This window comes from Hemitrygon akajei, chromosome 31 (genome assembly GCF_048418815.1).
Source record: "Hemitrygon akajei chromosome 31, sHemAka1.3, whole genome shotgun sequence".
NCBI lineage: Eukaryota > Metazoa > Chordata > Chondrichthyes > Myliobatiformes > Dasyatidae > Hemitrygon > Hemitrygon akajei.
In genome coordinates this window covers 2,731,200-2,757,272 of record NC_133154.1, presented here as the reverse complement: position 1 = coordinate 2,757,272, position 26,073 = coordinate 2,731,200, and the positions used below count along the sequence as shown (strand labels likewise).

The 26,073-nt window shown below is 52.0% G+C and overlaps 2 protein-coding genes across 5 annotated transcripts in view; one reads left to right on the top strand and one right to left on the bottom strand.

Annotated features, from left to right (window-relative positions):
• The window catches only part of cfap119 (cilia and flagella associated protein 119), an 8,378-nt gene extending 3,383 nt beyond the window's left edge, over nucleotides 1–4,995 (top strand). For 2 of the 4 annotated variants that reach the window (XM_073033396.1, XM_073033395.1), the window contains exons 2-9: nucleotides 543–574; nucleotides 857–922; nucleotides 1,388–1,557; nucleotides 1,979–2,049; nucleotides 2,670–2,786; nucleotides 2,960–3,011; nucleotides 4,337–4,435; nucleotides 4,741–4,995. In XM_073033396.1, the coding sequence (XP_072889497.1) occupies nucleotides 879–922; nucleotides 1,388–1,557; nucleotides 1,979–2,049; nucleotides 2,670–2,786; nucleotides 2,960–3,011; nucleotides 4,337–4,435; nucleotides 4,741–4,922 (735 nt within the window). In that variant the 5' untranslated portion in view covers nucleotides 543–574; nucleotides 857–878 and the 3' untranslated portion in view covers nucleotides 4,923–4,995. Of the gene's footprint in view, nucleotides 1–13; nucleotides 442–542; nucleotides 575–856; nucleotides 923–1,387; nucleotides 1,558–1,978; nucleotides 2,050–2,669; nucleotides 2,787–2,959; nucleotides 3,012–4,336; nucleotides 4,436–4,740 lie in introns of those variants that run through there. The other 2 variants (XM_073033397.1, XM_073033398.1) reach the window with 2 other exon arrangements.
• Nucleotides 4,970–26,073, bottom strand: LOC140719039 (phosphorylase b kinase gamma catalytic chain, liver/testis isoform-like). The gene is given in 12 exon segments (XM_073033393.1): nucleotides 4,970–5,447; nucleotides 6,533–6,797; nucleotides 7,301–7,423; nucleotides 9,415–9,468; nucleotides 9,470–9,569; nucleotides 10,683–10,773; nucleotides 11,676–11,839; nucleotides 15,505–15,570; nucleotides 16,021–16,075; nucleotides 20,625–20,800; nucleotides 21,375–21,486; nucleotides 24,402–26,073. Coding segments are annotated over 12 exon segments (1,533 nt in total). The 5' UTR covers nucleotides 24,721–26,073; the 3' UTR covers nucleotides 4,970–5,439.

The window sequence follows — 26,073 nt, the reverse complement described above, 5'->3', positions numbered from 1 at the left end:
CTTCTCCACCACTACCTCTGGCAGCTCATTCTAGGCACCCACTGTTCTGTGTTTTTTAAAACAAAACAACTTACCCCACGTAACTCTTTTATACTTTCCCCCCTCAACTGAAATACGTCTCCTCTGGTATTAAACATTTCTACCCATGAGAAGTGATATTGACTGTCTGTCTCAGCATGTCAACTTTCTAAACCTCTAACCCCTTGGCTTCTGCCATGCCACATAAAACAACCCAAGTTTGTCAAACCTCAGTTCTGTAATGGAGACAGCTTGGTGGTGAAACCATTCTGCACCCTCTGCAAAGTCTTCTTCCAACGGGGGCACCCAGGACTGCACACAACATCCAATGTGGCCTGACCAGATTTTCTCCCAGGCTATTCTGGCCCCCATCCGTGTCCCAATGACGTACAAGGAGGGTAATTAGCCCCACAGTGTGTGTAGGTGAGGACGTCTAGATCCTGAGAGTTGTTGGGGTTGCGGGTGGGGAGAAGGTTGTTCTATTGAAATGAAATTTTTTAAATTGTTTTTTCTTTGCCTTCCAGCCCCAACTACCGGAAGCCAGGATTTGTATATGGTGAGCTCTCTCCTCACTGGCCTCTGCCCACCACCCATCTCAGTCCTCGATATTTCAAGTAAACTTGGCCCTGTCCATTCCCAGTTCCTCTCCCTTCCCTTCCATGTCAGTTTCCCTTCCCCTCTGAGACCACTGTGGCTTTGTCTGACCTGCTTCCTTCTCCCCTTTGTCCTGTCTGTCCACTCTGAGACAGTCCTGGCCTTGTCCGTCCCCATTTTCTCCTCCCCAAAAGGATGTCCCCTCTGCTGATCACCTCTGACAATGATCTTCACCTCACCCCAGGGAGGATCTGACCTACAGTGGGATGGACGTCATCGAGCAGGCAGCCAACATGGAGGAACTGAAGCTGTGAGTGGAGAAGGGAGGGGTGAAGGCAAGCGGGAAAGAGGAGAGTGCAAAGGAAAGGGAGGAGGAGGAGGAGGAGTGCAAAGGAGGGGGAGGAGGAGTGGAAAAGAGGTGTGAGGGGCAAAGGCATGGAGAGGAAGGGAGGATTGGAGGGGTCAGATGGAAAGAGGGAGGTAGTGGAAAAGAGGGGTGGAGGAGGAGAGGGAAGGGCAAGTGATGGGGAAGAGTGGGTATGGGGGGGAGGTAAAGAGGGAGCCAGTGGAAAGGAGAGAAGTGAAGAAGGGGAGGGGAGGACAAGGCAGTGAGCTGTGTGAAGGTAGGACCCAGTGATTATTTATTTCTGGAGGTAGGATGGTGGGGAGGTCAGATTTGTCCTCATCTCTCTCTCTCTCATCTCTCTCACACCTCGTTTATTCCTCCCTCTGTTTTCCTCCCTGTTTCTCTCCCTCCCCTCGATCCCCTTCACAGAGCCCTGTCTCAGCTGCTGTGTGAACCCCTGCAGACCTGCGATCCCCGGGGTTCCATTCTGCTCGACCTGTACGCCTACGCTCTGCAGTTCAGCCGGACCCACAGCTTCAGCAAGGAACAGACTTCGGCCTTCTTCTCCATTCTCCGCAGGCTGCACAGGGCTGCTACAGGCAAGAACAGTGTGTGCGGGGCCAGCTACAGGGCAAGAGGGACATACAGGGCCAGCTATAGGCAAGGACTGGGGTGTGCCACTGATGGGGAGAATGCAGGAGATGAGCTACACCATGGTAGAGTGTATCAGGTAGCTCCCGTAGGTAAGGGGGAGAGTGCACAGGGTGGGGCTGACACCACAGACGAGAGGAGAACGGACTATGGGCAACTGAAAAGGTGTCAGGCCAGCCTGCAGAGGGAGTAGGGGGCGAGTGCTACAAGGGTAGAGAGGCTGTGGTGGAGGACAAGGGAGGGGTGAACTGTTGCTACATATAAGGATGTGTTTCAGGGACAGCTACAGGGGGGGTATCGTGGTGTGCCTGGGGTTGTGAGCATCCGTGTCCCTCTTACCCAGCACCTTCTCCTCTTTCCCCCTTCCAGGAACTCCTCTGGGGAACGTGAACGAGTGCTGCCAGTACTTCAAAGAGCTGCTCCTCTGCCACGCTGTGCGGGTGAGGGGGCCGTACTCCTTAGTCTTGGAAGAAGCATGGAGGGAGTAGGGAGAGTATGGACAAGGGGGAGGTGGGGCTTTGGAGGAGGAGGAGCAGGGGTAGGGGTAGTCAAAGGAGGAAGTGGACGACAGGTAAGGGGTGGGTGGGGTGAGGTGGGGTTAGAAAGAGGGAGGATTGGTGGGTCTAACATTTGGAGAGAATGTCCCAAATCATTTACTTTTAACCATGTTACACATTATTGTGAATATTCCTAAAAACCCAGCAGTAAAATGGGGCCCCGGCGGCTCAAAAGGGATCAGTGGACGATCCTGGTGGGCTGAAAGTGAGTATTTAGGACCCTGTTTCCCAACCTCATTTTTCGCAAATGGAAAGAAGACTGTCAGCACATAACGTTTCCTTTTACCCTCGACTGACCCCCTCATCAGACATCGACCTGCTGACCCCACTCATTGCTGGGACGCAGGTGGGAACTAGGGTAAGCCCATGGTGTTACAGGAGGCAGCAAATTTTTCCAACTGGTAATGATCCCTGAAAAGTGGAGAGTAAATGGTGCCCTCAGAAGTTCGATGTTCATCCCAGATCACAGAAGGTACTCTTCTCTTTCTCAACCCCTCCAACAGCGACCTCCGTTCAGCATTGATCTATTCAACGCCGAGCAGGTGAAGCTTATCACAGAGTACGTCATTGACACCTACTTCAGACACTTCAAACTCTACAAGTACGTCTTCACCCCTCAGGTGAGTTATGGGCACAGACTAACCAAATGGTTGTTGGCCATAGGAAGGCTGCTTTGCCTCGATCAGATAGAGAGGGCGGGAGGCGGGGGGAGAGAGATATAGTAGAGAAGGTGATGGGAGTATGGAGAGACCACATTAGGGCTCAGTGTCTGACCTCTTCATTTCCCTATCAGATTCGGATGGACCTCAGCTTTACATACTTGGGAATGCCCGACACACCTCCAGGTGAGTAGCCATGTTCAAGAAACGCAGACCAGGGAAATGGATGGATTCACTGGCCAAGATTGTGTGACAGGCCTGTGTGGAGTGGACTTCATTCTGTGCCTGGCCACAAGAATGTGTGACAGGACGGTGTGGGGGGGAGCTTCACTCTGTGTCTGACCACAGGAGTGTGTAGTGGGTCAGTGTGGGGGGAGCTTCACCATGTGTTTGACCCCTGGATGTGATGAGATAGTGTGGGGGGGAGCTTTGTTCTGAGTCTGAAACCAAGAGAGTGTGATGTGACGGTGGGGGGGGGGGGAACCTCACTGTGTGTCTGACCCCGAGATTGTGTGATGTGACGGTGTGGGGGGAACCTCACTGTGTGTCTGACCCTGAGATTGTGTGATGTGACAGTGTGGGGGGAACCTCACTGTGTGTCTGACCCTGAGATTGTGTGATGTGACGGTGTGGGGGGGAACCTCACTGTGTGTCTGACCCCGAGATTGTGTGATGTGACGGTGTGGGGGGGAACCTCACTGTGTGTCTGACCCTGAGATTGTGTGATGTGACGGTGTGGGGGGGAGCTTCACTCTGTGTCTTACTGCGGGAGTGTGTGATGGGACGGTGTGGAGGGAGATTCACTCTGTGTCTGACCACAGGATGTGATGAGATAGTGTGGGGGGAGCTTTGTTCTGTGTCTGACCCCGAGAGTGTGTGATGTGACGGTGGGGGGGGGGGAACCTCACTGTGTGTCTGACCCCGAGAGTGTGTGATGTGACGGTGGGGGGGGGGGGAACCTCACTGTGTGTCTGACCCCGAGAGTGTGTGATGTGACGGTGTGGGGGGAACCTCACTGTGTGTCTGACCCCGAGATTGTGTGATGTGACAGTGTGGGGGGAACCTCACTGTGTGTCTGACCCCGAGATTGTGTGATGTGACAGTGTGGGGGGAACCTCACTGTGTGTCTGACCCCGAGATTGTGTGATGTGACAGTGTGGGGGGAACCTCACTGTGTGTCTGACCCCGAGATTGTGTGATGTGACGGTGGGGGGGGGGGGAACCTCACTGTGTGTCTGACCACAGGAGTGTGTAGTGGGTCAGTGTGGGGGGAGCTTCACCATGTGTTTGACCCCTGGATGTGATGAGATAGTGTGGGGGGAGCTTTGTTCTGAGTCTGAAACCAAGAGAGTGTGATGTGACGGTGTGGGGGGAACCTCACTGTGTGTCTGACGCCAGGAGTGTGTGATGTGACGGTGTGGGGGGAACGTCACTGTGTGTCTGACCCCGAGAGTGTGTGATGGGTCATCCCGCTCTCTAACATAGTTTGTGCTTCCTGTTGTGGGCCGCAGCTGCTGAAGAGGAGGAACCGGTGCTGGAGGAGCAGCGGGTGGAGGAGGAGAAGGAGCGGGAGGAGCTGGAAGTTCATGCCAAAGAGGAAGACCCACAGGGTGAGGATCCAGGCTACATGTGGGAACCACTGGGGTTGGGGGAGAAATCCTCATGATACTAACGCCGGGGCTGGGCACTGGCTTCCTGCAGGAAGCAGAGAGGTGTTGGGCCATGTGCTCCACAGATCCTGTCTACCCTCCTCCCCCACCCCCGTCCCCATTCAGCAGTCACCATGTGTCCATACACATATTCCTGAGCTCGTTCTGTTCCGAGGCCCCCTCTCCCCATCCCCACTGTGACCTGTGACCTCACCAGGCTGACTTACAATCTCTCTCCCCTCCAACCCCATCTCCCTACCCGACAGCAACTGGGATCCGCGGAGACGACCTGCGGGAGTACGTTGAGGCGCAAATAGCAGAGCGAGTGTCCGAGCTGAGGGTCTCGCTGGAGGGACAGCTGAAGGCGAGCGAGCGGCAGCTTGGCTCACAACTCTCAGCCTTGGAGAGGCCGGGCTTCAGGCAGAAAGCCTCCCGGGGCAAGAGGTAGGATGTACCCTCTCCTTCCCACCCAGAGAAATCACAGACACCAAATGCTTCCAGAATAAAGTTTATTTGTGAAATATTATGCGAGTTGGTGAAGTGGGGGGAAAACTGGGAACATGTGGGTGTGGAGAAAATAAAGAGGGACACCATAAGGATCACAAGGAGAGGGGTGAGGGACAGGGAGCAATGGAGGGGAGAGAGTAGGGAGGGAATTGAGCAGAGGGTGAGGAAGAAATTCAGGGAGAGGGGAGGAGTTGTGGGAGGAGGTGAGGTGATGGGAAGTTGGATGTACACATTCCCCCAGGTTCATGTTCCCATCCCCCGGACCCAGCAACCATTGCCAGGCGCAGACCCCTGACTGAGGGACGATCCGTCTGTCTGGCCACAGTATCGGTCCAACCACCCTGCCACATCCCCACCCCACCCAGTATCCTCCACACGTCCACGCTGGTCTGTGACTGGAGATTCTCGGAGCAGAACACATCCCAACTAGGCCCAGCATCTGGGGCAGTCAATCGTGGTCAGTGATCTGTGGGGGGGGGGGGGGGGGGGTGATGGGGAGAGAGGGAGTAAGAGGGAGTTCATGTACTCCTGGTCAGGAACAGAGTGAATCTTCCTGCCCCACACCCCACCACCATCCCTTCACACACTCCTGAGTCAGACACAGAGTGAAGCTCCCTCCACACCGTCCCATCACACACTCCCGGGGTCAGACACAGAGTGAAGCTCTCTCCACACCGTCCCATCACACACTCCCGGGGTCAGACACAGAGTGAATCTCCCTCCACACCGTCACATCACACACTCCTGAGTCAGACACAGAGTGAAGCTCCCTCCACACCGTCCCATCACACACTCCCGGGGTCAGACACAGAGTGAAGCTCCCTCCACACCGTCCCATCACACACTCCCGGGGTCAGACACAGAGTGAAGCTCCCTCCACACCGTCCCATCACACACTCCCGGGGTCAGACACAGAGTGAAGCTCCCTCCACACCGTCCCATCACACACTCCCGGGGTCAGACACAGAGTGAAGCTCCCTCCACACCGTCCCATCACACACTCCCGGGGTCAGACACAGAGTGAAGCTCCCTCCACACCGTCACATCACACACTCCCGGGGTCAGACACAGAGTGAAGCTCCCTCCACACCGTCACATCACACACTCCCGGGGTCAGACACAGAGTGAAGCTCCCTCCACACCGTCCCATCACACACTCCCGGGGTCAGACACAGAGTGAAGCTCCCTCCACACCGTCACATCACACACTCCCGGGGTCAGACACAGAGTGAAGCTCCCTCCACACCGTCCCATCACACACTCCCGGGGTCAGACACAGAGTGAAGCTCCCTCCACACCATCACATCACACACTCCCGGGGTCAGACACAGAGTGAAGCTCCCTCCACACTGTCCCATCACACACTCCCGGGGTCAGACACAGAGTGAAGCTCCCTCCACACCATCACATCACACACTCCCGGGGTCAGACACAGAGTGAAGCTCCCTCCACACCGTCACATCACACACTCCCGGGGTCAGACACAGAGTGAAGCTGTCTCATCACACACCCCTTGGGGTCAGACACAGTTTGAACTTCCATCTGACTCACCCTGGGGCCACTGCAGGGAGGAGTCGTGACTGAGGTGAACCTCCTCAGCCAGGGCGCGGGGTGTGTGCTGGAAGAGAGTAGCCCGGTTCTGAGCCAGGCCTCGCTTCACCCAGTGACCATAGAGGCCGAAGGCGCAGCCGTCGATGAGGCGGTGGCACACTCTCACCTGGTAGGCGTCCTGTACCAGCTCCTTCTGGAGCTCAGGCCTGCGTTGTCGCTGGCTCTCCCACAGCCGGGCACAGAGCACGATCACCCACACCACCGCCTGGGGGGTTGGGGGGAAGGGGAGAGGTGGGTGGAGGAGATGGGCGGGGCGAAGGTGGTTTGGGGATATGGTAGGGTGAAAGGATGGATGGGAGTGTGGGTTGCAGGAAGGAAAAGGTGGAAGGGGAGAGGTGGATGGGGGGAGAGAGAGGAGAGGGAGAGAAGTGAGTGAAGAAACAACTGATGATCTGGGCGTGGAAGGGAAGCTGGCAACATCACCTCGTCTCCGAGCCTCCTGACCCAGATCAGAGACCACAGTGAATCTCTCTGTCAGGTTTGAAGGTGAGGATGGGACCCTGAGCTGTGGGGTTTGATGTGGGACCCTTCTCATTACCCTCTGTCCCCCCCCCCACCGTCCCTCCCAAGTAACCATCCTTCCTCACCCCCTTCCCTGCTCCATCTCCACCATTCATCATCCCTGAACTAACCCTTCTGTTGACCTCAGGACCCCAGACACTGACCCCAAATACCCACGTAGACCGCTTGCCACAGTTCTTCACCTACCCGGAACTTTTGCAGGGAGGCGAAAGGCCGCTCGTCTAGTTTGTAGCTGTAGAAGAAGGGATGGGATAGGGCTTGTTCTGCTGTGATCCGCAGGCTGGGATCCACTGTCAACATTCGGACGGTCTGTCCAGGACAGTAAGCACAAAATGAGGCTCCCTCCACGCTATCCCATCACACGCTCCCAGCATCAGACACAGAGTGAAGCTCCCTCCACACCGTCCCATCACACACTCCCGCAGTCAGACACAGAGTGAAACTCCCTCCACACCGTCCCATCACACACTCCCGCAGTCAGACACAGAGTGAAACTACCTCCACACCGTCCCATCACACACTCCCGCAGTAAGACACAGAGTGAAGCTCCCTCCACAACGTCCCATCACACACTCCCAGCATCAGACACAGAGTGAAGCTCCTTCCACACCGTCCCATCACACACTCCCGGCGTCAGACACAGAGTGAAGCTCCCTCCACACCGTCCCATCACACACTCCCGGTGTCAGACACAGAGTGAATCTCCCTCCACACCATCCCACCAGACACACCCGCAGTCAGACACAGAGTGAAGCTCCCTCCACACCGTCCTATCACACACTCCCGGCATCAGACACAGAGTGAAGCTCCCTCCACACCGTCCCATCACACACTCCCGGGGTCAGACACAGAGTGAAGCTCCCTCCACACCGTCCCATCACACACTCCCGCAGTCAGACACAGAGTGAAGCTCCCTCCACACCGTCCCATCACACACTCCCAGCATCAGGCACAGAGTGAAGCTCCTTCCACACCGTCCCATCACACACTCCCGGCGTCAGACACAGAGTGAAGCTCCCTCCACACCGTCCCATCACACACTCCCGGGGTCAGACACAGAGTGAATCTCCCTCCACACCATCCCACCAGACACACCCGCAGTCAGACACAGAGTGAATCTCCCTCCACACCGTCCCATCACACACTCCCAGGGTCAGGCACAGAGTGAAACTCCCTCCACACCGTCCTATCACACACTCCCGGGGTCAGACACAGAGTGAAACTCCCTCCACACCGTCCCATCACACACTCCCGGGGTCAGACACAGAGTGAAGCTCCCTCCACACCGTCCCATCACACACTCCCGGGGTCAGACACAGAGTGAAGCTCCCTCCACACCGTCCCATCACACACTCCCGGGGTCAGACACAGAGTGAAACTCCCTCCACACCGTCCCATCACACACTCCCGGGGTCAGACACAGAGTGAAGCTCCCTCCACACCGTCCCATCACACACTCCCGGGGTCAGACACAGAGTGAAGCTCCCTCCACACCGTCCCATCACACACTCCCGGGGTCAGACACAGAGTGAAGCTCCCTCCACACCGTCCCATCACACACTCCCGGGGTCAGACACAGAGTGAAACTCCCTCCACACCGTCCCATCACACACTCCTGAGTCAGACACAGAGTGAAGCTCCCTCCACACCGTCCCATCACACACTCCCAGGGTCAGACACAGAGTGAAGCTCCCTCCACACCGTCCCATCACACACTCCCAGGGTCAGACACAGAGTGAAGCTCCCTCCACACCGTCCCATCACACACTCCCAGGGTCAGACACAGAGTGATACTCACTCCACACCGTCCCATCACACACTCCCGGGGTCAGACACAGAGTGAAGCTCCCTCCACACCGTCCCATCACACACTCCCGGGGTCAGACACAGAGTGAAGCTCCCTCCACACCGTCCCATCACACACTCCCGGGGTCAGACACAGAGTGAAGCTCCCTCCACACCGTCCCATCACACACTCCCGGGGTCAGACACAGAGTGAAGCTGCCTCCACACCGTCCCATCACACACTCCCGGGGTCAGACACAGAGTGAAGCTCCCTCCACACCGTCCCATCACACACTCCCGGGGTCAGACACAGAGTGAATCTCCCTCCACACTGTCCCATCACACACTCCCGGGGTCAGACACAGAGTGAAACTCCCTCCACACCGTCCCATCACACACTCCCGGGGTCAGACACAGAGTGAAGCTCCCTCCACACCATCCCACCAGACACACCTGCAGTCAGACATGATGAAGCACCCACTGCACTGTCCCATCAGACACTACCTGATACATACCAGATCCTTGATGGCATGGGACCGGTCTTGCCACTCGCTGGAGTTCATCTGGTACCCGGCCCTCCATTATGTTGCGCATCATGGTGAGCTGTTTCCGGTGCCAGAAGGGGGGGGAGCCGGAGACGATGGTGAACATCAGGACCCCACACGCCCACCTGGAGAGAGGGGATTCAGGTAGAGGACAGCCACAGGAGGGAGAGGGAGTGGTAAAAAGATAGGGAAGTGAGGCGGCTGCGGAAAGGTATTGAAGGAGAGAGATGACGAGAAAGGTGGGAGTGCCACAGTGGGGGGGTGGATATCAGTGAGGGGGGGACAGTGGGGATGGCAGGATGGGAGGGCTGGGGAAAGTGAGCGAGGGAGGGTTAAAGAGTGTGATTGGCAGAGGCAGACAGTCAGAGGGAGGGAGCTCTACGTGGAGGAGAGGGAGGGAGCTCTACGTGGAGGGGAGGGAGCTCTACGTGGAGGGGAGGGAGGGAGCTCTACGTGGAGGGGAGGGAGGGGAGCTCTACGTGGAGGAGAGGGAGGGGAGCTCTACGTGGAGGAGAGGGAGGGGAGCTCTACGTGGAGGGGAGGGAGGGGAGCTCTACGTGGTGGGGAGGGGGGGAGCTCTACGTGGAGGGGAGGGGGGGAGCTCTACGTGGAGGAGAGGGAGGGGAGCTCTACGTGGAGGAGAGGGAGGGAGCTCTACGTGGAGGAGAGGGACGGAAGCTCTACGTGTTGGAGAGGGAGGGAGCTCTACGTGGAGGAGAGGGAGGGAGCTCTACGTGGAGGAGAGGGGAGGAGCTCTACAGCGAGGAGAGGGAGGGAGCTCTACGCGGAGGAGAGGGAGGGAGCTCTACGCGGAGGAGAGGGAGGGGAGCTCTACGCGGAGGAGAGGGAGGGAGCTCTACGCGGAGGAGAGGGAGGGGAGCTCTACGCGGAGGAGAGGGAGGGAGCTCTACGCGGAGGAGGGGGGAGCTCTACGCGGAGGGGAGGGAGGGGAGCTCTACGCGGAGGAGAGGGAGGGGAGCTCTACGCGGAGGAGGGGGGAGCTCTACGCGGAGGAGAGGGAGGGGAGCTCTACGCGGAGGAGAGGGAGGGGAGCTCTACGCGGAGGAGGGGGGAGCTCTATGCGGAGGAGAGGGAGGGGAGCTCTATGCGGAGGAGAGGGAGGGGAGCTCTACGCGGAGGGGAGGGAGGGGAGCTCTACGTGGAGGAGAGGGAGGGAGCTCTACGTGGAGGGAGGGAGCTCGATACACGTGGTGCAGGACACTCCAGGTAGTACTCACATGTCAACCTCCATGCCGTACCCTGGATGTGTTTCATCCATGGAACATTTCAGCATCTCTGGTGCCAAGTAGCTCGGGGTCCCACAGAGCTCTGGTGTGGGGAGTGGGGGGGGAGGAGAATGAGAGGGATGAGAAGGCCAGCCGCATTTGTCTCTCCTATCTCCCTCCCCCACGAGTCTGTCTGGTGTACCAACCTCCAGTCTGGGATCCATGTGCCAAGATACAGAGCCTGCCATCCAGCCAGATACAACGGCAGCAAAGTAGTGGTACGGATGGAGACAATGCAGGATATATCATAGAACACTACATTACAGGATCTTCAGCCCATGTTGCTGTGCTGACCTATATAAACCATCAATCCCCACCAAATTCCAAACAACATACTTCCCAGTGATAATAAACCTGATTCTGATCTCCTATGAAACCCTCCATTGTTTTTGTCCGTGGGCCAGTCTAAGAGTCCATTAATGAAACTGCTTGTATCACCACCCAGACACCCACTACTCTGCCCTAACATGCTCAACCTTTCCTCATCAGACATGCCCTCTATTCCAAGCAGCATCTCTGAAGGTTCCATGTGCTTCCTATAATGAGATGATCAGAACCGAACACAATATTCCAAGTGTAGTCTAACTAGGGTTTTATGGAGCTGCAACATTACGTCACAGCTCCTGAATTCAAACCCCCAACTAATGAAGGCGAACGCACCATACACCTTCGTAACCACCCTATCAACTTCAAGGGATCCCTGGATGTTGACCCGAAGATCTCTCTGTCCCTCCACACTGACAATAATCCTGCCATTAAGGATACTTCGGAGACATCAGAATCGGGTTTATTATTACCGACGTATGCTGTGAAATTTGTAGTTTTGTGCTGCAGCGTACAGTAATGTAAACATAAATGATATGAAAAGAGCACAAGGTAGTGAGGCAGTGTTCATAGGTGTAACCAGAGCGGTAGGATGTTGTGGTGGACACCCTTCCCTCTCACCTGTCAGTCGCTGGCCGGGTTGCAGGAAGCAGGAGAATCCAAAGTCAGAGAGTCTGATATGAAACCCCTCATCCAGCAGGATGTTTTCTGCCTTAATGTCACGGTGAACCACGTTTCGGCTGTGCAGGTACTCCACCGCCTGGAACAGCTCCTGCATTATCACCCTGGTGGGGGAAAGTCATCAGCTCTCTTCCAAACTGCCCGATCTCCTCCTTTCACTTTCCCTTGTGTTCTTATACTGCCCCCACTATTGACAGCTGATGCCAATGATATTCCCAAGGACAAACGTTATCCGGACTGGCTGTCCTGATTCTCTCTGACTTGAACTCCTCTTCCAATCCTTTAAAATCCCTCTGGGATTGAGCCCTTTTCCTTTGTTTCCCAGCCCTCCCTGACCCCTCTGGGATCGGGGCCATCTAAAATCCCTGTTTGGAGCCTCTGTCCTGCCTCTCTTTATCCTCCTGATTACTCTGGGATCCCTTTGGGACTGAGCCCCCTCTCCTACCTTTAAGAACATTAAGAAGTGGAACAGGAGTCAGCCATCTTGCCCGTTGAACCTGATCCACCATTCAATAGACAATAGGTGCAGAAGTAGACCATTCAGCCCTTCGAGCCTGCACCGCCATTCTGAGATCATGGCTGATCATCTACTATCAATATCCGGTTCCTGCCTTGTCCCCATATCCCTTGATTCCCCTATCCATAAGATACCTATCTAGTTCCTTCTTGAAAGCATCCAGAGAATTGGCCTCCACTGCCTTCTGAGGCAGTGAGTTCCACACCCCCACAACTCTCTGGGAGAAGAAGTTTTTCCTTAACTCTGTCCTAAATGACCTACCCCTTATTCTTAAACCATGCCCTCCGGTACTGGACTCTCCCAGCATCTGGAACATATTTCCTGCCTCTATCTTGTCCAATCCCTTAATAATCTTATATGTTGCAATCAGATCCCCTCTCAATCTCCTTAATTCCAGTGTGTACAAGCCCAGTCTCTCTAACCTCTCTGCGTAAGACAGTCCGGACATCTCAGGAATTAACCTTGTGAATCTACACTGCACTTCCTCTGCAGCCAGGATGTCCTTCCTTAACCCTGGAGACCTAAACTGTGCACAGTACTCCAGGTGTGGTCTCACCAGGGCCCTGTACAAATGCAAAAGGATTTCCTTGCTCTTGTACTCAATTCCCTTTGTAATAAAGGCCAACATTCCATTAGCCTTCTTCACTGCCTGCTACACTTGCTCATTCACCTTCAGTGACCGATGAACCAGGACTCCTAGATCTCTTTGTATTTCTCCCTTACCTAACTCTACACCGTTTAGATAATAATCTGCCTTCCTGTTCTTACTCCCAAAGTGGATAACCTCACACTTATTCACATTAAACGTCATCTGCCAAGTATCTGCCCACTCACCCAGCCTTTCCAAGTCACCCTGAATTCTCCTAACATCCTCATCACATGTCACACTGCCACCCAGCTTAGTATCATCAGCAAACTTGCTGATGTTATTCTCAATGCCTTCATCTAAATGGTTGATGTAAATCATAAACAGCTGTGGTCCCAATACCGAGCCCTGTGGCACCCCACTAGTCACCACCTGCCATTCCGAGAAACACCCATTCACCGCTACCCTTTGCTTTCTATCTGCCAACCAGTTTTCTATCTATGTCAATATCTTCCCCCCAATGCCATGAGCTGTGATTTTACCCACCAATCTCCTATGTGGGACCTTATCAAATGCCTTCTGAAAATCGAGGTACACTACATCCACTGGATCTCCCTTGTCTAACTTCCTGGTTACATCCTTGAAAAACTCCAATAGATTAGTCAAGCATGATTTGCCCTTGGTAAATTCATGCTGGCTCGGCCCAATCCTATCACTGCTATCTAGATATGTCACTATTTCATCTTTAATAATGGACTCTAGCATCTTTCCCACTACTGATGTTAGGCTGACAGGATGATAGTTCTCTGTTTTCTCCCTCCCCCCTTTCTTAAAAAGTGGGATAACATTAGCCATTCTCCAATCCTCAGGAACTGATCCTGAATCTAAGGAACATTGGAAAATGATTACTAATGCATCCACAATTTCCAGAGCCACCTCCTTTAGTACCCTAGGATGCAGACCATCTGGACCTGGGGATTTGTTAGCCTTCAGTCCCATCAGTCTACTCATCACCATTTCCTTCCTAATGTCAATCTGTTTCATTTCTTCTGTTACCCTATGTCCTTGGCCCATCCATACATCTGGGAGATTGCTTGTGTCTTCCCTAGTGAAGACAGATCTAAAGTACTTATTAAATTCTTCTGCCATTTCTCTGTTTCCCGTAACAATTTCACCCAATTCATTCTTCAAGGGCCCAACATTGTTCTTAACTATCTTTTTTCTCTTCACATACCTAAAAAAGCTTTTGCTATCCTCCTTTATATTCCTGGCTAGCTTGCATTCGTACCTCATTTTTTCTCCCCGTATTGCCTTTTTAGTTAAGTTCTGTTGTTCCTTAAAAATTTCCCAATCATCTGTCTTCCCACTCACCTTAGCTCTGTCATACTTTTTTTTAATGCTATGCAATCTCTGACTTCCTTTGTCAACCACTGTGGCCCCTTTCCCCCCTTTGAATCCTTCCTTCTCCGGGGGATGAAATGATTTTGCACCTTGTGCATTATTCCCAAGAATACCTGCCATTGCTGTTCCACTGTCTTTTCTGCTAGGATATCCTTCCATTTAACTTTGGCCAGCTCCTCCCTCATGGCTCCATAGTCTCCTTTGTTCAACTGCAACACTAACACCTCCGATCTGCCCTTATCCTTCTCAAATTGCAGATAAAAACTTATCATATTATGGTCACTACCTCCTAATGTCTCCTTTACTTCAAGATTCAGTAAGATCATGGCTGATCTGGCCGTGCACTCAGCTCCTACCTTTTCCCATAACCCTGCTATGCAAAAATCCATCTAACAGTGTCTTAACCACATTTGCTGAGGTACCCTTGACTGCTTCCCAGGGCTGAGAATTCTACAGATTCATGCATTTCTGCAAAAGGCAGTTTCTCCTCATTTCTGTCCTAAATACTAAATATGCTGCCTTGAATCTTGAGACTATGTGTCCCAGTTGTAGTCCTACTTACTTACCTGCCACTATCCTATCTATCTCTTTCATAATTTTACATTACTACAAGATTCACTCTCATTGTTCTAAGTTTCATTATCTGTCCTCATCGGTTACCACCCTCAGCTCCAGAATCAACCTGGTGAACCTCCTCTGCTCAACTCACAAAGCCAGTGTAGCCTTTCTCAAGTAAGGCAGGTGCGGCCTCACCAGTACCCTGTACAGTTACAGCAAAACCTCCTTGCTCTTAAATTCAATCCCTCTGGCAACGCAGGACAACCTTCCATTTACCTTCTTGATAACCTGTTGTAACTGTAAACCAAACTTTTGTGATTCATGCACAAGCACTCCCAAATCTCTCTGCACAGCAGCATGTCGGCTTTCCTGGTCCTCTGAATTCCTATTGGGATTAAGTCCCTTCTCCCAATTGAGGTAGTCCAAATCTCTAGAATCCCTCCTAGATGAGCCCCGCTCCCAGACTTCTGGGATCCCACCAGGATTGAGCCCTTTTCCTGCTTTAACCAACCCTCTCCCACCTTTCCCAATTCTTCAGGATCAAGCCCCTCTCCCCTGATCATCCGGAATCCCACCAGAGTCAACCTCCTCTTCCACTGTTCTCATTCTCAATCCCTCTCTCTCAGGGGAAGATCTGTACACTGACCGGTCTCTCTCTGGGGAGATCTGTACACTGACTGCTGTTTCTTGGGATTGTGCTTTCTTACCTGGTCTCCCTCTCCTTTAGAGCAACTTTCTTGGTGAGGTAGTCAAACAGCTCCCCTTCCTTCATCCTGTTGGGAGCAAGAGGCAGGTTTAAAGTCAATTTCTCCTTTCCCTATATTGGACCCTCCCTCCCAAACTCCATCCCCTCCAGCATTTGGAAGAATTCCCCAGGCCACGTATCCAATGGCCAAGGCTGTACACTGCTGAACCTCGTCTCTGGCTGATGCAGCTTGGAACCTGGCCCTTTGGCCCACTTGTCCCTGCCATCCCAGTTTTGCATCTGAGAATGTCCCATTGGCCTGTGTTTGACCCATATCACTCTACCTTTCCCGTCTGTGTAATTGTGTCAGTGTTGATAACGTTTCAGCTTTGTCTTCTGGGACTGCAACACCCCATGCTTGACCATGTTGATTTCCACCTTGGCCCAAGTTCCTGCTGTCCTTTCTACTGCCCTGAGGGGGGCAAGGGAGAGGAGCAGCCATTACTGAAGAGAGCGGGGTGAATGCGAGGGTACTCACAGGTCGAACACCAGGAAGGCGACGGTGGCTGAGCTGAAGAAGTCGATGAGTGTGACTGAAGTGGGTGGGGGGTAAGAGAGAGAGAGAGACAGAGATGGGAGTCAGTGCACAGTGGAAAGCTGCAGGAAGTGCAGATACCTCGGGGAGTAGATGCACTTCACAGGCTGCAGCACCAACAACCTGTCCTGATCCAACCACATAAACGTCACAGCCAAGAAATCTTATCTGCATGTTTACTTGCTCAGGAGTCGTAAGAAACTCATCATGTCTCCATCGACCTTTGCCAAGTTTTATCAATGCATCCTATCCACATACATCACAGCTTGCTACAGCGACTGATCACTGACCGCAAGAAACCACAGTTACAGGAACCAACCTCCCCTCCATGGATTGTCTATATTTCTGGTTGCTTTGTAAAGCAGCTGAAATAATCAAAGATTCCCACACAGCCAGCCAGTCTCTCTTCTGTACTCTCCCATCGGGCAGAAGATAAAAAAAAGTCTGAAAGTGCATCCCACCAGTTCAGGGAAAGCTTCTACCGTGCTCTTATAAGACTTGAACATACCCCTAGTTCAATAAGATGGACCCCTGACCTCACAATCTACCTCTTTGTGACCCTTGCTCCTTATTCTCTGCTTGCCCTATGCTTTATCTGTAACTACCACTTCATCCTGTTACTGTTTTACCTTGTGCTACCTCAGCCCACTGGTGTGGTGGGATCTGGAGGGGAATAAACTTGATATCTTGGGTTGAAACCTTTCATCAGGACACATAGCCGATGCTTTTTCTTTCCCGCAGCTCCTTCCTATCTACTTTTGTCAGGTCTTGTCTCCTACAAATGAAGTCGGCCTTTCCCCAAATTATTGTAATTGGTTTATTATTATCATACACACTGAGGTGCCATGATAATCTTGTCTTGCATACTGCTCACAGGAATCAGATCATTACACCCTGCGTTCAGGTAGAACGTGTTAAAAACACAATAACAACGCAGAATAAAGTATTATGACTGCAGAGAAGGTGTAAGTAAACAAACAACTAGGGAGGCTGAGCTCTAAAGTTCATCTTATCATATGAGGATAGAGATACCTGAGCAGTTTAGACATGTGAAATGGAGTTTAATCCAAGTAGGTGTGAGGTGTTGTATTTTGGCAGATCTAATACATCGGGTAAGTACACCTCTTTCTCCAGCCCCCCCCCCCCCAAAGAAATGCAGCATGACATGTTGAAAGGCATGGACAGAGTGGATGTGGCAAAGTTTTCCCATGGTGGGGGAGTCCAGTACGAGAGGACATGACTTGAGGATTGCAGAGCGCCCATTCAGAACAGAGAAGTGAAAAAAAATTTAGCCAGAGGGTGGTGAATCTATGGAATTTGTTGCCACAGGCGGCAGTGGAGGCTAAGTCATTGGGTGTATTTAAGGCAGAGATTGATAGGTATCTGAGTAGTCAGGGCATCAAAGGTTATGGTGAGAAGGCGGGGGAATGGGACTAAAGGGGAGATTGGATCAGCTCATGATGAAATGGCAGAGCAGACTCAATGGGCCGAATGGTCGACTTCTGCTCCTTTGTCATGGTTTTATGGACCCTGCTGACCCTCACCAATTTTTATTGATGCACCACCCAATATATCACAGCTTGGTAGTACAACTGCTCTCCATGACCATAATAAACCACAGAGCTGTGGACACAGCTCAACACATCACAGACACCAGCCTCCCCTCCATGGATTTCGTACATATTTCTTAGTGCCCCCATAAGCAGCCAATGTAATTTCCATCCCATCCCATCCTGGACATTCTCTCTTCTCCCTTCTCCCATCAGGCAAAAGATACTGAAGCCTGATTGCAAAGACGGTTTCTACTATGCTGTTATAAGGCCATTACGTAGTTCCCCAGTGTGATAGATTGGACTCTTGACCTCACAATAGATCTTATTATGATCTTGTACCTTGTTGTTTGCCTGCACTGCACTTTATCTGTAGTTGTTACACTTTATCCTGTATTCTGTTACTGCTTAACTCTGCACTGAGTAAATATTTGATCTGGATGAACAGTGTGCAGGACAATTATTCATGTTCAGTGCATGGGACAAAAATAAACCAATTCTGATTATATGAGGATAGATTGTGTGGACAGTCAGAGCTTTCCTCAGAGTCAAACACATTTGACCATAAGATATAGGAGCAGGATTAGACCATTTGAATGAGTCTGCTCTGCCATTTTTCTCTCAGCCCCAGTCTCGTGCCTTCTCCCTGTATCCCTTCATGCCCTGACCAATCGAGAATCGATTTATCTTTGTCTTAAATATACATAAAGACCTGGCCTCAACAACTGCCTGTGGCGAAGAATTCCACAGATTCACCACTCTCTGGATAAAGAAATTCCTCCTCATCTCCAATCCAAAAGGCCACCCCTCTATTCTGAAGCTGGGTCTGCTGGTCTAACATTCTGCTATCATAGGAAACATCCCCTCCACATCCAGTCAGTCAAGGCCTTTCACCATTCGATAGGTTCAAATGAGGTCCCCTCATTCTGAATTCCAGCAAATATAGGCCCAGAGCCATCAAATGTTTTTCAAATGAGAAGCCATTCAATCTTGGAATCATCATTGTCAACCTCCTTTGAACCCTCTTGAGTTTCAGTACACCCTTTCTATGATGAGCCCAAACCTGCTCACAATACTCTGTGAGGCCTCACCGGTGCTTTATAAAGTTTCAACATTACATCCTTGCTTTTATATTCTAGTCCTCTTGAAATGAATGCTAACATTGTATTTGCCTTCCTCACCACAAACTCAACCTGAAAATTAACTTTTGGGGAATCCTGCACAAGGACTCCCAAGTCCTTTTGTGCCTCAGTTTTGTTTTGTATTTTCTCTCCATTTAGAAAATAGTCAACCCTTTCATTTCTTCTACCAAAGTACATGACCATACACTTCCCGACAGCATTCCATCTGCCATTTCTTTGCCCATTCTCCTAATCTGTCCAGGTCTCTCTGTAGCCCCTCTACTTCCTCAAAACTACCTGCCCCTCCACCTATCCTCATATCGTCTGCAAACTTTGCAACAAAGCCATCAATTCCATCATCCAAATCATTGACATATAATGTAAAAAGAGTCGGTCCCTGTGGAACACCACTAGTCACCGGCAGCCAGTCAGAAAGGTTCCCCTTATTCCCACTCTGCCTACTGCCAATCAGCCACTGTTTTATCCATGCTAGAATCTTTCCTGTAATACCATGGGCTCATAGCTTGTTAAGCAGCCTCATGTGTGGTACTTTCTCAAAAGCCTCTGAAAATCTAAGTACACAACATCAACCAATTCTCCTTTGTCTGTCCTGCTGGTTATTTCTTCAAAAAATTCCAGCAGATTTGTCAGGTAAGATTGTCCAGAAGAGGACAGAGGTTGTGGCAAATAATCTGTATGAGCAGTGTGGAAGACAAACTGTTCACTATATCTTGTTGACAACGATAAACCAATCCCAATACTGCCAAAGGATTCCTCCTTGGACATTTCCACCTCGTTCCCCAAAGTCCAGTCCAGCTGCTTCCCTCTCAGAACTCTCTCTGAGCTGCTCTACACATCCTTCTTGGACAGTTACCAAGGGCCTTACTGTCTTCTGACAGCAGGGCCCCGACGCCCTTTTTATACATAGTACCTTCTTTACAAACAACAAAACTACAACTGGTGACTAGACTAACTACAAACTAGTTAAACTACAATATTCCCATCTCTATCAGTGATGGCGGTGCTCATCTGTCCCAGACAACACGTGTTCCCTCTCAACGGTTACTCGGGCATGGACATACCTCCTGAAACTTTGCCAGGCAGACTCCTCTGTCACCCACTTCCAGGACCCACGGATTGCTGCTTTAGCCAACACAGAAGCAAATTCACGACGACATCCTCATCCCTCTATCCCCCTTCTTACTGGATGACTGTATATAAATAGGGTGAGGCAGAAATGTAACCGGAAGGCGAGGAGCAGCCCTCACAGAAGGGGCAGCAGCCTCGCACACTCCGTGTACGCGTGGTACACGGTTCCCTCCAACCCGCAGAGATGATCTGCGCTGGGAGATCCGTGTACAAAGTAAGGAACGTTGCAGAGTAACGCTCTATGCAGCGGCCTCCCCCAGGTCCCCAAGGTGCATGGGAAGAACTCCCTCGTGAAAGGGATTTCCACTGGGGTCTCCTGTCTCTCCCAAGTGGAAGACAGCCCGCCATGATGTGTCGGGATAGTGGAGGGTGTGGAGCAGCAGCCCAAACAGGTACAGTATCCCTGCATCCTGCATCCCTGAATGACATTGTGGGCGTTAATGGACGGCTCAAGCTGTGTGGGCCCGGCTCCCGGATGAGATTCCGGTGCCTGGGCCCGAGGAGCAGCTGCAGCGGAGCGAGGGTGAGGCCAGCCGAAATCGCTTCACACAGAGCAGCCGCACCGACATCCGTTGGGGTAGGGCAGGGGTACCTGCCCTTTGCCAGCGGAGAAGATCCCTGGCCTGAAGCAACCATGCTCCAGACTTCCTGACAGAAGCCGGGTAGTCTCCGCAGAGCAGGAGCCCCATGCCCGGGAGTAGATCGGCGAGGGAAGCTGCGCACTCACTGATGCTCCGGTGGCCCGACACCATTTGCAGGATCTGGACCTCGTTCAGGGTGGACTGGCGAACCTCGGAGAGTTGAGCGGCAGTCAGGCTGTCGGCAGCCAGCTCGATCACCTTCACCGCGTACTCCTTGCCCGTCGCCTGGTGAATGCAGCACTGCACCACGCTAGTCACTCCTCTGGGAGGAAAGGGAGAGGTTTGGGACAGCGCGTATGACAAACAGGAGCGGCCACCCCATATCACCCACACACACACATTGGGAAAAATGGGACGTACACCACCTACATGGGACACACGCTTCAGTCAGCGAGAACAAGCCTTAATGGCGTCCACGAATGAGCGAACGCAAGAACAGCAGTGAGGACACACGTGAAACGAGAGGCATAGATAGAGTGGACAGGGATGTCTGTTTCCCAGGGTTAGAATGTCTAATACCAGGGGGCATGCATTGAAGGTGAGAGGAGAATGTTAGGGGTAAGTTTTTTACTTAGAGTGGTGGATGACTGGAATGCGCTGCCTGGTCTGGTGGTAGAGGCAAATACATTTGAGGCTCTTAAGAGACGTTTGGATGGGTGTGTAAGGAAGATGGAGGGATATGGACGTGGTGTTTGGGTGTCTTTGATTTGCTTTTTAGCTGGCTTGGCTCAACATTGTGGGCCGAACGGCCTGTGCTGTACTGTGATCTAACTGCGGCGAACTATGGGGAGGGTTTTGTGGGTTTGGGTGGGGGGGTTAGGGGAGTCCAAGCTCACCTTCCAATCACCTCCTTGGTTTTGTACTTCTTGTGAAATCCCCCCGAGGCGGTCAACAGCTCCTGACTGAAGTTCCGAGTCATGGCTGGTGCGGTCGGTGACGGAGGAGTCTCTGAGAGAGAGAGGAGGTGTTCAAATCCTGTCCACCACCCTATCTGGGATTAGCTCGGATGCGCTGCTACACAGCGAGGGTCGGGAAAAGATTGAACATAAATTTGTTCGGGAGAGGAGGGTGGGATGGAACGTAAGTGATGGGTCAAAGACACGGGGCAACATTCCCAACACCAAACACGTTGCTACAGTCACAAAGGCGGCACATCGGCCACCAAACTTCACTCGGAGGAGATTTTGTATCTGGCGGCTCTAATGCACAGCATCACATGAGGCTGCGGAGGGTCGTAGGTTCAGCCAACTCCATCACGGGCACAACCCTCCCCAACACCGAGGGCATTTCCAAGAGGCACTACAAGAAGGCGGCAACAATCACCAAGGACCTTCGCCATCCGAGGCATACCCCCTTCTTATTACTACTGTCAGGGAGGAGGTGGAACCTGAAGTCCTGTGGTCAACTATACCCAGTTTCTTCCCCTCCTGAACGGTCCGTGAACACCGTCTCATCAAATCTATTTTTGTATTAGGTATTTATTTTGCACCTTCTCGTGAGCTTTATGCCTTGCACTATACCGCTACCGCAAAAAAAAGATTTCACATCATATGTCAGTGATAGCAAACTTACTTCTGTGGTGGGCAAACGATGCCTTACATTAAATGTGTACTCAACAGTCAGAGCGATAATGTACAGAGGGATCCCGGGGTGCAGGTCGAGGCTCCCTGAAACTGGTTACTCAAGTAGACAGGGCGGCATAGAAGGCGTGTGTTCATCAGTCGGAGTGGTAAGTAGGAGAGTGGACTCTGCAGTGGATGTGACTACAACCAGTCATGGATTAAGGTTGAAAGGAGAAAAGTTTAAGGGGAACATGAGGGAAACTTCTTCACTCGGAAGGTCATGAGAGTGTGGAATGAGCTGCCAGCACAAGTGGTGCATGTGAGCTCGATTTCAACGTTTAAGGGAAGTTTGGATAGGTACATGGATGGGAGGGGTACGGAGGGCGATGGTCCGGTGCAGGTCGATGGGAGTAGGCAGTTTAAATGGTTCAGCACGGACCTGATGGGTCAAATGGCCTGTTTCTGTGCTGTATTTTTCAATGATTCGAAGTCACATTGTATAAAACCGGTCAGGTGACACTCGGAGTATTGTGTGAAGTTCTGGTCTCCCATGACAGGAAGGGTGTGGGCGCTTTGAAGAGGGTGCAGAAGAGGATCTTGTGCTTTCCAGGCGTACATCTCGAATAAACTCTTCTCGGGCTTCCTGTACCTCTTTTACACACAGAGACCGGCGGGTGCCCGAAACGCGCTGCCAGTGGGGTGGGGGTGGGGGTAGACACGTCTGAGACTGGGACACGGATTACGTGCAAGCAGAATGGATTTAGACTGATTTGGCATCATGCTGAGCACAGACAATGGGCCGAAGGGCCTGGTCCTGGGCCGAACCGTTCTGCCTCATTCACAAACAATAAACAGCCTTGACATGCAGCACTCCTACAGCGTGAATCCCCCACCCGTCAACTCTCCCTCCTCAATGTCCCTCCATGCACTCACAGCCCTTATCACTCCCTTCCGCCTGAATACACCCATTGCTGTCCTTTCCCTCCTCCCTGCCCCTCCTGAGGTGCTGCCTCCCTCATACCAGTATCCATGGCCCATGTGCGGTGGAGCAGGGTAGGAGAGGCGGCTGCCGGAGCGCGGTCACTGTGCTTGCGAGGGGGTTTTGGACAAGTGACACACAATATCTGCCACATGGATTGGGGTCGGAGAGTGAAGATAAGCCAGTCCAATGGCAGCCTGGGAACACTGATCACATTAACACTCACAATGGTGCAGGGGAAGGAGGGGGAGGGAGAGAGCGGGAAGGAAGGAGGGAGGCAGAGAGAGCTTGGAAAGAGGAAAGGAAGGGGACTAATTTGAGGAGAGGGAGAATGGGAAAAGTGGTGTGTTGAGGGGAGGGGTGCGAGGGTGGGGAGAAGGAGTCAAGGGTTAGGGTTAGCGGGAAAGGGAAGGGGTGCGACGAGAAGAAGGTGGGGCATTTTTGGGGGGAAACTGGAGGATCCACAATGAAACTCTTGTCCAAGGGTTCCACACAGACAGAGCCAGCGCCGGAGGTGAGAATCGAACTGGAGTCTGGAGGAATGAGGCAGCGGCTCTTGCCGCTGTGCTCACCCCGACACGGAAACTCCTCACATTGATCACGATACATCTCCCTCTGCTACGTCACCCCCATTGTGTCACACCTCCCTCCGATTCCCCTGCCCTCCTCCTCCTCTCTCTCTCTCTCTCTCTGTCACTGTCCAGCCCGCCACATCTCAAATCTTTCTGCATTCCCTCCCCCGTGCATCCCTCTTTCATCTCCAACCCTGCTCTCCATTGGACCACCCACCTTCCCCCATCCCTACCTCTACAACCTTGCTCTTTCTGCCCACATTCCCTCTCCCCCTCCCACCCACTTCTCTGGATCCACCCCCTCCCTCCTCTCTCACTATCCTCTCCTTCCCTCCTGTCATGCTCCCCTCTTCCTCCCCCCCAGGCCCTATCCTTCTCTCTACCTGTTTGCCCCATCCCTCCCTCTTTTCCCTTCTCTCCCTCCCTCCTTCCTCCAAACCCTTTCTCCCGCCCCCTTCTCACCTCCATCCACCCAAGGTCACTTTTCTCTCTCTGTCCCCTCCTTTCTCCCTGCTCATCCTCATCTTCACCCTCACCGCAGCCCTCGCTCCCCCCACTCTCCCTGCCTCCTTTCTCCCCCTACTTATGTTTTGCCCTCACCCCCACCCCCCTTGCCACCTCTACCCCTCTCTTCCCACTGCATCCTGTGGCCAATCCCCTTATCCACAGTCGATCTAGCCTCTCTCCCTTTGCGGTGAAACAGGAGTACAATTGGGGTGGAGGGAGTACCTCCAGCTGTGGAGACATTACCCAGGTCCTCTGCTGATCTGTGTGTACCTCCTGCGGCGAGGAAGCTCAGACACAGTGAGCCAACTGGTGTGACTTTGGGTCTCTTAGGAATGGGACTGGGTCCCAGGGGCAGAGAATATAACCCTGCCCCCCTCCCATTCACCGTAGGAAAGACAGTGCACACTGTTGGTCCACAGATCCTGGTCTCCTTGGTTTGACATGGGCAGTGGGTATTGGAGCCTGGGATGCCTGCTGTATCCTCCTGGTTCGTCACCAGTCCTATCTGATTGGGGTGGAGAGGGAGAAGGTCCTCATCGAGTCTGCTTTGCCATTCAATCATGGCTGATTCCAGTATGGCTTGGAGTTAGGAGCTAATGAATGGACGTTCACGTGGGTTCAAACCCCACTCCTGGCAATTCATTATTGATTTCACTTTGAACTTTTAGGCACAAACGCTCAGCTGGTCTTTGTCAGGTGTACATTTTATAAGAGTGGATATTGGACCACTGGAAAATAATGCTGCACAGGTAATGGGGGGGGGGGGACAAAGAAATGGTAGAGAAATTCAAAAAATCTTTTGCATGGGTCTTCGCTGTGGAGGACAGCAACAGCATGCAGAAATTTGAGTGTTGAGTACATTTGTTATTACTAAGGATAAACACAGAGGGATGAATGCCCCCTCCCCCATCCAGCATCTTTTCAGCAAATGTGCAATCATCGGAGAACAAAATTGAGGACCTGAGGCACAATTACTGTATCAAGAGGGAAATGAGAGATTGTTATGTTCTATGTCTGAGTGAGACATGGCTTTCTCCCAGCACATCAAATACACTGATCAGACCAGAAGGCTTCTCAGTTTACAGAAGGGATTGAACTGCTGATTCAGAAAAGACAAAAGATGGTGTTCGGTGTTTCATGACAAACTTTTGGTGGTGCTCCAATGTGGCAGTTTTGTTGAATTCATATTCCCCTCACCTTGAACACCTAACAGTCAAATGCCAACCATTCTGTTTACCTAAGAAGTTCTCCTCTGTAATCCTGACCACAGTTTACATACCACTAGTGGCCAATGATGATCAAGTGCTTGAGATATGGCATGATGCCATCTCCAAACAAGTAACAGTTCATCCCAACACATTTCAACTCACAGTCGGGGACTTCAACCAGGCTTGACTGAAGGATACCCTGCCCAATTACCATCAGCACCAGAGGTCCCAACACATTGTTATACTAAGATAAGGAATGTCTACCATTCCATGCCCAGACCACATTTCGGTAAATCGGATTACTTAGCTATTGTTCTCCTACCTGCATACAGGCAATGGCTAAAGAGCAAAACTCCAGAGATTAGAACAACAAAGAGATGTCGTAGGAGGGAGAGGAGTGGCTTTGGGATTGGTTCAAGTCAGTGGACTGGACCATGTTCAAGGGTTTATTGTGGATCTGGATGAATATGCCATGGTGATTCAACTGTAGATTTAATCCTTAACTTCATAAATTATTCTGTGTTATGTGTACTACTGTGCTTTATACCCTGGTTCAGAGAAACATTGTCTTGTTTCTATACACATTATATACCTAGCTTATGTATACCTAGCTTTTGTGTCGAGGCACAAAAACGAATTACAGTACATGTACAGTTTATACATATACCCTGAAGGTAGTTTTATAGAATATTTAAACTAATTTTGTG